This window comes from Mastomys coucha, unplaced genomic scaffold (genome assembly GCF_008632895.1).
Source record: "Mastomys coucha isolate ucsf_1 unplaced genomic scaffold, UCSF_Mcou_1 pScaffold22, whole genome shotgun sequence".
NCBI lineage: Eukaryota > Metazoa > Chordata > Mammalia > Rodentia > Muridae > Mastomys > Mastomys coucha.
Genome location: NW_022196905.1, coordinates 94,173,022 through 94,186,311, shown reverse-complemented (window position 1 = coordinate 94,186,311; position 13,290 = coordinate 94,173,022). Strand labels below are relative to the sequence as shown.

The following is a 13,290-nucleotide window of genomic DNA, read 5'->3' as shown; positions in this document are numbered from 1 at the left end:
TGTTTCCCTTCCCTCCAAGAAGAGTATAAAAGTGGAAAGAAACTCACCATATCTATAGTTGTAAGCCTGTCCTTCTGCAGGTACATGTGGAAGTGTGGAGTCGGCTAGGCGACCCACCATGCCCTGCCTTTGTGACCGGCCTGGTTTCTTCCTGTTGTCTTTTGTAGGCTCTGCTTGGCCACACTGATCCTGTCACCTGTGCCACAGCATCCCTAGCCTACCACATCATTGTCAGCGGGTCCCGAGACCGAACCTGCATCATCTGGGACCTAAACAAACTGTCATTCCTAACACAGCTCAGAGGCCACCGAGCTCCCGTCTCTGCTCTTTGCATTAATGAGCTAACAGTAAGTACTGGGTTGAGGGAATGAGCCAAACTAAAGGCAAACTGAGTCTATTTGCTAAGTCGATGGACGTCTGCTTATAGGTGCCCCTGCGTTCTGCTCGGTTAATAAGTTGTTTGAAAAGCAAATGAGTGTTAAAACTTATAACCCAGGCAACAGTTTTTCCCTGAAAAGCCATTCAGTGCTGCACACGTAAAGAGAGCAAGAGTCGATAAAAATCAAACATTGTATATTTCTCTAGTGATGAGGAAATTATGGGACTCATTAAGAGTGTAAGAGTTCTGTTGAAATTTCTAGTGATAATATATCCAAATTGCTCACTTATAACATACAGTAAAAAATATTAACCCTGGATCCTCACTTGCTCTAAGTGCAGATTTTCCAGTAGCTGTTACAGCAGTACATTGGATCCATCTGTCTTCTTGGTCACTCCTGAGCTATCTTCTACCCTATGGTATTGGTGTTTGAGTTTGTTACGTAAAAGGTTAGTTGAAGGCTCGATTCTCTAATAGAAATTTCTAACAGGAATAGATTCTGGCCACACCCAGAGGAAGTCACAATCCTAATTAGAATGGTTTCTCTCATCCTTGGGTGACACAGCCTTATGGAGGAGAGAAAGCTCAGGCAGGAGTGAGGTGCCCAGCAGGGACTTAGCTTTGAATTCTTGAAGAAGCTTCTAATGAAGACATCCAAATCAGCAAGCACTGAAGTCCAGGCTACCTCAGATCATTCATTCCGTGGCTAGTTGAAGGACTCAGGTTCTCACAGCTAGACCTGTGCTATGAAGCTCAGTGAAGAGAGTAACAAACTCCCTTTTTCTCAGGGGGACATTGTGTCCTGCGCTGGCACATACATCCACGTGTGGAGCATCAATGGGAACCCTATCGTGAGTGTGAACACATTCACAGGCAGGAGCCAGCAGATTGTCTGCTGCTGTGTGTCTGAGATGAATGAGTGGGACACGCAGAATGTCATCGTGACGGGACACTCAGATGGAGTGGTCCGGGTAAGTGACCTCAGAGAGAAAGCTGCACACTACCCACATACACATACATATGTGACATGTCTTGAGGCCTTCCATCCACTCTCAGGCTGGTCCCCTGAACCATGATGCAACATACCATTTTGGCTACTTTCTATGTGGTGAGCATCTCAGAAGAGACGAATATATGTACTACCTCTGTAGTCCCGCAAATGATTGGGTTTCTCTCAAGAGACTTTTTTTATTCTTTGTAGCTATCTATTTTTCCCCTTTTGGGCCTATTTCTCTTAACTGTGCTCTTTGTCAAAGCTGGGTGACTAATTATCACCCTCCTTAATTACAGGCCCAAGCTTAGAAACAATGAAGCTGGCTCCACTCCCAAGTCACATGCTGTGGCTCAGCCAGCAGTCCTGCAGGGACACACACACCCCTGCCTGCATTCTTGAGGCGACAGTTCCCACTGCTAAATGTGTTGGACACTGCCAAAATTGCCACAGACAAATATGCTTGGAGGTGGGGTTTGTATTCATCACACAAGACTGGGAGAGGTTTCTGTAGGAAAGGGAAGTTTACCTACGTAGTTGTCTATCTTAGTTACCGTTCTATTTCTGTGAAGTAGCCGTGACTAAGGCAACCTCTAGAAGGAAGCATTCAATTGGGGCTTACAGTTTCAGAGGGGGAGTCCATGACCATCATAGCCGGGAGCTTGGCAGCAGGCAGGGCACAAGAGCAGTAGCTGAGAGCTTACATCTTATCCTCAAACTGAAGTCAGAAAGTAGAGAATAAAGGGTTTGCGGAGAAGACGGGAAGGAGCGCAAGCCTGGGCTGCATAAGCTTGTGAAACCAAAGCCCACCCTCCCCTGGTGACCCACCTCTACCAACAAGGCCACACCTCCTGATCCTTCTTGAGCAGTCCACCAACTGAGAACCAGACATGCTCATTCAGCCCACCACACTGATCATGATTTTAAACTTTCCTGACCAGGGTTCTCTCTGGTGAGGGACAGCTACCAGATGAGGTGGCTGGCCTCACAGGTTCAGAAAATTCAATTTAGAGGTAGTCACTGGACGACTCACCCACCTAACCCTCAGAGCACACGTTCATGAGCTGATGTGTTTACTGTATCCAGTCTGTTTGTTGATTGGTGTTATGTCCATATTTTCCTGCAGTTCTGGAGAATGGAATTCCTCCAGGTTCCTGAAACACCAGCTCCTGAGCCTGTTGAAGACCTGGAGATACAGGAAGGCTGCCCTGAAGCACAGATAGGTACTTGACAAGCATGTCAACTCATGTGATAGTCACTTGATGTATGTAGGACACCATGGGAAAACGCTCACCGAGCAGCTTAAGTAGGCAAGGCTGGGCACTGCACATAGCACTGCCTGCTGCTGGGCACTGCACACAGCACTGCCTGCTGCTGCCACTCTGGGCACATGTGCCAGCTTCGCTCTAGTTCACCAGGGCCCTCCCTCCAAATGGTGCAGACATAGTGTCTACAAGGCAAGCTAAATACAGGCGTGGTTTCCCCACAGTTGAAGGGCCCGCATCTCACTTCTATGGTGTACAGGGTTAGGTAAGCCAGGCAACTCCTCGCCTCAGTTTTAGAGCTGTTGTGCCCAGTTCCTGGGATGCACTGTGGATGGAGACAGGAGACTTCCAGGCTCTTAAATCGCTTACAGGCCAAACACCAATACTCACCCTACCTGACCCTGCTCATGTGAGGCATTAATTTCACCTGAAGACCATTGTCTGTTATTTCTGAAGCACTTTAAATTTCTAGTGAAACAGAACCAGGTGATTTCTCTAGAGAATGACTAGGGACAGCACCATAGAGCCAGCAGCATCCTCCCCTGTGTTGCTGTTCCTCCCTGGCCCAGCACTGGTGACTTGCTGGAAATAATCAGTTTTCAGTTTGATGAGTGACTTTGGTGACATAAGGAGTTCTTGCCTAGGCGCATTCTCAGAAGAGCACAGTTTCTTTTGGTAAACTCAGAGTGCCTGCTTTCGGGGCCAGAAAAAGAACTCCATAGGCAGCACGTTCTAATTCTTGCAGTATATTGATGATGTAAATCCCCACAGGCTCCACTGTAGCTCCAGAAGAGGTTATCTGAAGTGTAGGAGGGAGGAACATAAAATTCAGAAATTTTGAATCAGTAATTGTTGGGGGTCGCCTGCTTTCTCCAAGGCATTGGATGATGGAGTCCCCTGATGTGAGTCACCTTTCCTTAGTGAATGACTGAAGCAGATGAGGTTGGTGGGGTGGAAGGGCAGGACTCAGTGTGCTGAGGTAGCAAGTGTCATCCTCCGTGTGCATGCATACTATGGCGGTTTGCAAAAGGGGAAAATCCACAGAGAAGGACTGAAGAGTGTACAGGAGATGAGACTGGAGTCCAACCTAGCTCACTGCAGATCAAAGCAATCCCTCAGCAACTTAGGACTAAGGATAAGCCACCGAGCACACCATTTGTGTCAGTAATGCATAAGTAGGTGTGTGTGCTTGCTGTCTAGTCCTCTCGTTTCCACTTGCTCACACCTTTCCCCATGGATCTTCCATTTGAGAGACGTTATTGGAGGTGGTAGGGAACTGTGGGGAGTGTAAAATAACAGTGGGAAGATTGAGTCAAAACTTACAGAACTCACTGACTCAGAAGTCATGTGGTTACTGATTGAATGGACGAGGCTCATGTTTGTTCCCCATCACCACACATGCATGTGCATGTGTACATACACACACACTCACTCACTCTGGAAAGTGCCATGGATGAGGCTCGTGTTTGTTCTCCTCTCTGCCACTGTAAAGAGTGCAGAAAAGAACACAGGATACCAAGAGGCATGGCAGGAGGAGCTCTGAGTAGAAGGAGTTGGGTAAGATTCTAGACTGTGAGGTGTCGCCAAAGACAGGTAACAACGCGGTGCACACAGGCTTGTTCAAGTAGAGTCAGTGCATGCAGTGCGTGGATCAGCTGGGAGGAGGAGAATACCTGAGGACCAGACAGTCAGGGAAAGTGTGGTTTAGATCTACTGTGAAGGATCCAATGCCATGCTAAGGATTTTCTCAGTTGTGGTTGGTCTCTAAGGGAGATCCTCCACATTCTTACTGTGCATAATCTTGCTACATATGCTTGGGTGTGATTGTGTCTTCCATCTAATGGACAAAAGGAGCAGGGCAGGCAGAACACTAACTGATAAGTCTTCTGTCTCTTGTTTTCCTCATGCCTTACCCAGGGCAGCAAGCCCAAGATGAAGACAGCAGTGACTCTGAAGCAGAAGAGGCCAGTGTAAGCCAGGATCCTAAGGACACGCCCAGCCAGCCCCGCAGCACCAGCCACAGGCCACGGGCAGCCTCCTGCAGAGCCACTGCCACATGGTGTACTGACAGTGGCTCCGACGACTCCAGGCGATGGTCCGATCAGCTCAGTCTAGATGAGAAAGATGGCTTCATATTTGTGAACTATTCTGAGGGCCAGACGAGAGCACATCTGCAGGGCCCCCTCGCCCACTCCCACCCCAACCCCATCGAAGCACGAAGTTACAGCAGATTGAAACCTGGTAACTTGAGGTCTGGTGTTTCCCTCCCTCCCTGTGAGCACTGTGGCAGGCCGTGTTGTGTGTTAGGGGTCCAGCTCCCTTGATCTATCCTTGGTCTAGCTTTGATCAACTCTGTGCCCCCTACAATTCTCTTATAGATCGGGCTAGGCATGTTACAAAAAAGAAACCACAGTCCCCAAACTTCCTTGATTCATGTAACTCCCTAGGTTTGGTTTGTCTGGGTCTTACACATCTCCGTTTCAGGGTACCGGTGGGAGCGGCAGCTGGTGTTCAGGAGCAAACTGACTATGCACACAGCCTTTGATCGAAAGGACAACACACACCCAGCTGAGGTCACAGCATTGGGTGTCTCCAAGTAAGAGCCAGGCTTTTTCCAGCCCATCTCACTTTCTGGGTCATTTGGCACGGCTAGGAACCCACATTTTAACCCAGTCCTTGAGGCACATCTTATCATATAGCTGGTCTGGTGCTTCTGGTCTGAAACTTGCTACTGTGTAGATTTTAATTCTCAACAAATAAACCAGCTTGTTGTCTGTGTGCTTCACACAGTGTTGAGCCAAAGGAAATTGAAATGGAAAAATAAATTCAGGTTCAGTTTTAAGTTTTTGTCTCCTTTAACTTCCTTTGAGGGAATTGGGCTCCCTCTGAACACCTTCCCTGGACCAAGGCCTTCTCGTGTTTTGCACAGGGATCACAGCAGGATCCTCGTGGGTGACAGTCGAGGCCGAGTGTTCAGCTGGTCTGTGAGTGACCAGCCTGGCCGTTCCGCCGCTGACCACTGGGTGAAGGATGAAGGTGGCGACAGTTGCTCGGGATGCTCCGTACGCTTCTCCCTCACAGAGAGAAGGCACCATTGCAGGAACTGCGGGCAGCTCTTCTGTCAGAAGTGAGTTTCCTGGGTGTGCTGCACCCTACACGAGTGCTGTGTCCATTGTCCCTCTGCAATCATGAGCTCTCCCTCTCACAGAGACTACAGAGACAATCACTAGCAGTAGCTGTCAGCCGACTGTAACGCACATATGCATTCTGCCAGGATTGCTCTAGAGGCACACAGGATATATGCGTGTCTACCCTGCACACAGACTTTTCTTCCCTCCCCTCCTTCCCTGATGGCACCTTACTGTCCGTGAGGCTATACACCTCTCAGCATTTGTGACTGCACACAGTGTTTCTCAGCCTTACACTGTGTACCGTTTACACTTTTCTGTAAAGCTGTATTCCCATTTTTTAAAATCTATTCACAAATAACAATTATAGTCTATTCAATTTAACTGTGTGCTGGGACTGTGTAGGAATGCATGTCTCTTATACATAGCTCCTAAGGATTCCTGCCTTCTTCTTCCCATTTTGCAAATAATAGAAAGCTACTGTATGTTCTAGTCTAAGTGCCAGATTTCCTCTCCTGGAAGCAGAATAGAACATCCCACAGGACACACTTGCCTCTGTGTCTTAGCTGTGTCTGGTAAATGACTCTTAGAACAGTTATGCTACTACAGGTGCCTTAGGACCTTCCAAATTCTTGGTCCTTTGTGGTACAGCCGAGCCGTTTCCCTTTTGCCAATCTAATGGCTAAGGAAATGTGCACTGTTGGTTTAACCTCAATGCTGGGACCACTAGGATCTTTTCAGATGCTACTGAGAAACTCCCCATTTTCCTTGTAAGTTTGTCTCCTGCCTTCTGTTCTCCCTCCACTGTCTCTCTCCTTGAGTACCCTCTGCACCCTTGACTCTGAGCCATCCTTGTGCTGTGCACGCATTTCCTGCTAGTCTGTGGCTTGTATTCAATTTTACATTTGTTCTGTCTGTTACAAAGGTTCCAGTTTTGGTGTGGTTGCACTTACTATATTTGCAATTTGTGTTTATGTGTGTGTGTGTGTATGTATTAGGATTTTTGTGTTCTAAGTTTGATCGTGCAGGAAACTTTTAAACTTTGCAAGTTTTACTTTTTAATCTATTTGAAGTCTATACTACGTTATAAGGCAGGAATCTGTCTTGGCCCACAATGATCAAGAGCTTGCCATGGCCATGAAAGGTTCTGCTCAGAAAAGGGTTGTCTGTGCTGAGCAAGTGAGGAAAGCATCTACAGAAAGGAAAGCCGCCTGGTGGCACCCATCCCCAGGCCTCGTCGGTCATGGCCATTCATCCAGATAGGCAGGTTTCCTAGCTAGAATAAATGAATTAAAAATACGACAAGCTAAGCAACTTAGGTTAAATGTTGGCTAAGTAACCTGAATAGATACCTCACAGATAGCCAATAAATGCATAAAGCAGGATTCAGCATCATTAGGCATCAGGAAAATACAGATGAAGCCAACAGTGAGTCTGTCTGACCATAGTCTGACTAGCTGTCTCCAATCATAGCAGTACTCCTAAGAACAGGGAGGACAGGAGCCTCTGCATGCTGCTAAGGGATGTCAAGCAGTGCAGTACATGTCGAAACCAAACGACCCTGTGTCCCAGCAGTCCTTGGGGATTTGGGTATATGGCCAAAGAAATAAAGTCAGGTGGCATATGGGGAAAAAAACCAAACAACCCTGCATAGCCTTGTTCATTGTAGCATTGGTCACAGGCACCAGTGCACCAAGACGTAGTCAGCCTTGGGTGTCCAGCGATGAGGGAGCGCTTAACAGATACTGCGTATTTAAAAAAATGGCTGGAAATGAGCCCCATGGCCTGAGTTAGATATAGGCACCCACATGATGGAAGATAGGAACAAACTCCCAGAAGTTGTGTCCTCTGACTTCCACATATGCTACACATAAGCACAATAAAGCCTAATGCAAAAATGGTATAAATTTCTGGCTTATACATACACCTACAATATTAGTTGGCCTTAAATGAACAAAGGAATAAAACTGAGGAACATTTGTGCTAAGTGAAATAGGCCGTACAGAGAAAGACCTTATACAGATGGCGCACGTTCATGGCCCTGCGTTGAAACTAAGAACGTATACGTCAGCCAGACCTGCAGGCCAGACTGCGATGACTAGGTGTTAAGGTGCTGGGGAAGAGAGCCAGAGCCAGAGAGGAGCGGTTAAGATCAGAGCATACTGTACACTTGTACAGAAATATCACTAGATGCCATTATTAAATATATAACATGTATTGATAGGATCAAAGTGAGCGGTTCCCAAGGAGAAAACAAATTCAGACCAAGGAAACAAATCTAAGTGGACATTAAAGCAAGATGAGCATCGAGTCTTCTGACCAAAAGGGGGAAAGTTAGCTTGCTGACATGGCTCTAGGCTCGGAAGCCAGGACAGAGCAAGGGCACATGTGTGAGAGAACCCATAGTTGCCAGTCAGCGATGAATTTGACCGCCTAGCTTAGAGCCAGGCTGCTTTGCCCTTAGCTGTCTCGCTGGTCCAGAGCAGGGATTCCTGAGGCAGTTAAAAGCTGCTGGTGCTCAGGGTAGCCGCCACAGCAGCTTTTCAGACTCAAATCTATATGAGAACCCTCAAGTCTGTTCTCTGTTTTTCTAATTTTCTCTGTCCAAAGAAATGGCCCCCTGGCATCTTTGTAACATCATCTGATGTTAGTTAATGTAGCATCTTGAGTTAGCAGCATGAGCACCAACCGGCCTGGCCTTGGGCACTGGCTGCTCCAGCATCATTTCCTCTGCTAGCAAATTGCCTGCTCTCCAGCCCCAGCCTCACAGCACTAGTGGAGGTCTCACCCAGTGGCAGCTCGCAGGGACGACCTAGAATTAACTTATGTTCCCTCTCCTTTTTTAGGTGCAGTCGGTTTCAGTCAGAAATCAAGCGCCTGAAAATCTCGTCCCCAGTGCGTGTCTGTCAGAACTGTTACTATAGCTTACAACATGAGAGGGGGGCAGAAGATGGGCCTCGGAACTGCTGAGATGGAGGGACTGGTGAGAGACCACAGCCTAGGGGGCTCTTCACATCCTGCCGTGGCTCCAAAGGCACTGAAGCAGTCTCCGTTTACACAGCTCTTCATGAGTGTTTGAAGTGTTGAGTGTAAAGGGATCATTGGATCACGGGTTCCGAGGCCAGTGACAGCACGGGCACTGTGCAGTCAACAGCACAAGAGGAACGAAAGGTGCTCCCAGGAGCACCTCAGACCAGAGTCTCCCATAGTGTAGCTATCTCCAAGAGCAAATTCTGTGCTCCCCAACTGTCTTTATTGCATCTCATTTTTATAGAGCTATTCATCCTTATTTGGAAAAATCAACAAAAACTTTTAAAAAAAAGGCTTCTAGAAAATGGTTGTAAATCTGACTTCTTTGCAAGCAGCTGTGTATATTGTAAATAGATATAAAGGCCTTTTTTTTTCTAAATAAGGAACTAATTGCCTGTAACATGAGACTTCAAACTAAGCCACTAACTCAATGAACCATCTAAGGTCTGTCTAACGTCTCTCAATTATAAATACGGGGTTTTTTTTAATCCTCAAAGACATTATCTGTACTATTTTTTTCCTGTTCAGACCAAGCCTGTGTGCCTGATATCATTTCTTTCAAAGTTGCCCACAGTGTCTCCACTTAATAGGCTAGTAACCAAAACGATGTAGCCCTGCTTTAGGGGCCAGCATGGGAGAAGAGGTCTGCTCGTAAGGTAACGTAAATAACTGAGCACCAGTCTGAGGCTGTGTACCGCTACAGTGGTGCGGCGCTATGCCAGGCCCCTTAAACCGAGCTGTGGGCTGTGCAGGCCCAGCACACCTCAGCAGCACACGATCGATGTCAGGCGGACACAGCCCGGCCTCAGTTAACGGAAATATGTTTGCATGTTACCCCAAATTAGCTTCTCTGCATAGAACATAACAAGTGTGTGTCTTTGGGGACATGTGTGTTCTACTACAGCTTATTTTCAAAAAAAAAAAAAAAAGGTGTACAGAATTAACATTTAAACCTTGTAAAACTGGATCATGTCAGAAGTGCTTAAAACAAACCTTTACCATTTAATGCCATCTACCTGAAAACAGTGAGATTTATACTGTATCAATGTCTATTTTTTTGGTTTTGCTATGAATATAATTACAGTATTTTAATATTTAGTTATTTAATTTGTTCTAGTTGGATACAGAACACACAAATTCAGGAGGAGGAAAGCTGGTCGGGGCTAAGAGAGAAGTTTATAGAAAAATGGCTTTGGTGGTGGGATTTTTTAAAATGTGTGTTATGTACATAAATATAAATATATATATATATGAAATCAAAACAATTAATCTAGATTTTAACATTTTCAGATACTTAGCACTAATACTATGAACAATTCTAAAAGCCCTGTGATTTGAATGAACAACTTAGGGTCACTAATGGCCCAAGAAAGAAAGGACGGGTCTTGACACCCTCACGGAGGGGGGTTTCATGCACAGGACAGTGGCTTTGGCTTCCCCAGCTCTCCATCTTTAGCCCTGGTGACAGGCACACTTATGCACTAAAATGCACATATATGCACATGTGTCCAGAAACAGGCATGTGGTACAACAGTGACCTTGTACCCTGTGGGCTGAAAGCAGCTTCAGAACAAACTTGTTCTTCCTGATAAGCAAGTCTCCAGGAGAAACCGTGAAGGCTGCTTTAGTGCCTTATGTTTCCTGAATTTAAACCTTCCTTTCTAGGTCTCAGCCTCCAGTCTGTGATACATATCAAAATCGACTCCAACACTTCCATTTCTAAACGCCCCAATACACACGTGAATAAAAGGATTATCAGCATTAACGCTTTTCACCTGAAGAAAAGCTGCTTAGCTTTCCTTTCGGTGTCTCACACCCCGCCAGCCCCCAAGCCCCACCTCATCCCCAGCATTTCTTTAGGACACTGGTTTTCCTCCATTACAGAAACTGTGCTTTTGCATGGTGCCACTGGACGGCTTTGCTACAGTGTTACTTTACACTTTTGAAAAGCAGCGCCCTCCAATGGCCCATGACCCTCGTTTACCCGTACCCAATGGCAGAGGTGTTTTCAAGACTTGAATATAGGAATGCGTGTGTAGCCACTTGAAGCTTGTTCCACTGTCTAACCCGACGTGCAGCGGGATGAACTGAACGCTCTTAAAGTTTCCAGCCCAACTCTCATAACTAGTAGGTGGAAACCAAACCCCTCACTCACTACGGCATTTCCTCTGGCAGCTGGTGCTGTGGGCAACTGTCTTGTTTCCATCAGGTTTTGGTTTTTGTTTTCTTTTCCCTTCTGCAGAAATCACAGGGACACTCACACCGGGCACTGGGCTCACATCCATTGGCTTCATTACTCGTCTGGCTATCTCTCCCTCCATGTTTGTGCCAATCTGCTTACCAATATACATGATGTGTGTCCACCTTCCTGTGGTCTGCATTCTTTTTCTAAGTACCTCACAGGGCTCCAGCCTGGCCCTCTGTTCACCCCTCACTCATCCATTCACTGCTCATCCACACGTCCTCGACATACCCGTGTGTAGTGTGCAAGTGTGACGTCATGCTTTTGAAGACGAGAAGTAGCTGCCCGTAGCAGCCAGCCCTCTGGAGAATAGCAAAACACTCTAGATAAGTTATTTTGCACTTTCTTATGTATAAAGGTGGTAGAAACTTATTTTTGCTTTGTATCATTTAAATACATTTTGTTTTGGTAAACAGACTGTGTATAAATACTTACGCTGTTAAGGCAGTTTTTAGGAGTCTTTTTAATTTCAGCAAGTTTGGTTACTTGTTGCATGACCATTAACACAGCTGACTTTTTGTGTCAGTGCCATGTATATTTTTGTCCTGTTATTAACTTGTAAGCCCTAGTAATGGCCAATTATTTGTACAGCAACAGAAGTAAATTGAAGAAACTGGCTAAGACTGGATTGATTGTGGACTTTTGTACTATATTTGCAAAATCCAATATCTGTTTCCCTGGTGGTTATGTAAAAGGCCTGAAGAACTCCTATCTACTGTGCAATTTGTGATTCTGGGTGTTCATTGTATCTCTGTCTGATGCAAAAAGGTAGACAGTTAACAATCCATGGTAAATGCAATAGTCCAGGTACTTAAGTATTTTTTTCATTTCAAATAAATACCTACTATTTACCACAAAAAAAAATTTTTAAGTTGTTTTTAAAGTTAAGTTCTTCAGAGAAGACAGACAAAACGGATTCTGAGTCTCCTCTGCACCTCCATAACAAAGCCGACTCTGAGTCTCTGCACCTCCATAAGGTTCTCCTGCTTGTGCATATCTCTTTCGTATCTGCTTAAAATTGCAGAAACTGGCTGCTAGTTTCCTAGTTCAAGCCCCAGTTTCAAGCTCCTTATGAACCAGGGACTCTCCAGCCTGACCTTCCCAGCCATGCTGGCCCCCCAGGCTGGTGACTGGGCGGGGACAGAGAGGGAAGGTCAATGATCTGGGGAACATGGCTTTCAAATCTGAACTGGCCTATCAAGAAAGACCTTTTTGCATGATTTGGCTTTTTTTTTCTAAGCATTGTTCTCTATTCATTGTAAAAAGCAACTGTCCACATGAGTGCCTGTGTATGCGAGTATGCACGTGTGTGCACACGCACATGTATGTGTGCATGCACGTGTATGTGTGTGTGCATATGTGAGTTCCACATCTTCTGGAGACTGGCAGAAGCTGTAATCAGCCTTTCTTGGCAGTTTAACATCCCAGACTTAGAATCCACAACCCGTTACTAGTATCACCATCACTAGCTATTTGGTTTTAAGGTGGCAGCATTCCCATGAAAGAAATCTATAGAGAATAATGTCCAGGGTTTTTGTTTTGATTTTTGTTGTTGTTGTTTTGGTTTTTCGAGACAGGGTTTCTCTGTGTAGCCCTGGCTGTCCTGGAACTCACTCTGTAGTCCAGGCTGGCCTCAAACTCAAGAGATCTGCCTGCCTGTGCCTCCCAAGTGCTGGAATTAAAGGCGTGCGCCACCACCGCCTGGCTGTCTAGGTTTTTCAGACTGTTTCCATTACTTTTGTCTTAGAAGTCCTTACCTTCCACATAAGGAGCATGAGAGAATAGTGCATGGTGTGCTGCCAACATTCTGGCCTTACACTCATCCTTAACATTTTTTTCTTATATGGTTACTATACATCAATATTTAAGGTCTTATGAAAGCTAAGATGTATATATGTGTTTGTGTGTGTGTGTGAGAGAGAGAGAGAGACAGAGAGACAGAGACAGAGAGAGACAGAGACAGAGAGACAGAGACAGAGAGACAGAGAGAGAGACAGAGAGAGACAGAGAGACAGACAGAGAGAGACAGAGAGAGACAGAGACAAGAGAGACAGAGAGCGACAGACAGAGAGAGAGACAGAGAGAGAGACCTTTGCTATGTCATGCTGGTTGGTCTGGAACTGCCAGATTCAGCTTCCTGCCTCCAGAGTGTTGGGAGTAAAGGCATGTGCCACCACCCCTGGCATAGTAACTCCTTTTAAAGTAACAATGACAAAACCATGTTAACAAATGACACGTGTCTATAAATTACTGTA

At 45.9% G+C, this 13,290-nt stretch overlaps 1 protein-coding gene across 8 annotated transcripts in view; it reads left to right on the top strand.

Moving 5' to 3' along the window:
- The window catches only part of Wdfy3 (WD repeat and FYVE domain containing 3), a 247,489-nt gene extending 237,654 nt beyond the window's left edge, over positions 1–9,835 (top strand). For 7 of the 8 annotated variants that reach the window (XM_031337002.1, XM_031337004.1, XM_031337009.1 and 4 more), the window contains 7 exons: positions 168–347; positions 1,168–1,350; positions 2,497–2,593; positions 4,553–4,876; positions 5,120–5,231; positions 5,565–5,762; positions 8,610–9,835. In XM_031337002.1, the coding sequence (XP_031192862.1) occupies positions 168–347; positions 1,168–1,350; positions 2,497–2,593; positions 4,553–4,876; positions 5,120–5,231; positions 5,565–5,762; positions 8,610–8,733 (1,218 nt within the window). In that variant the 3' untranslated portion in view covers positions 8,734–9,835. The remainder of the gene's footprint in view (positions 1–167; positions 348–1,167; positions 1,351–2,496; positions 2,594–4,552; positions 4,877–5,119; positions 5,232–5,564; positions 5,763–8,609) is intronic. The other variant, XM_031337008.1, reaches the window with a different exon arrangement.
- The last annotated feature ends 3,455 nt before the right edge of the window (positions 9,836–13,290 follow it).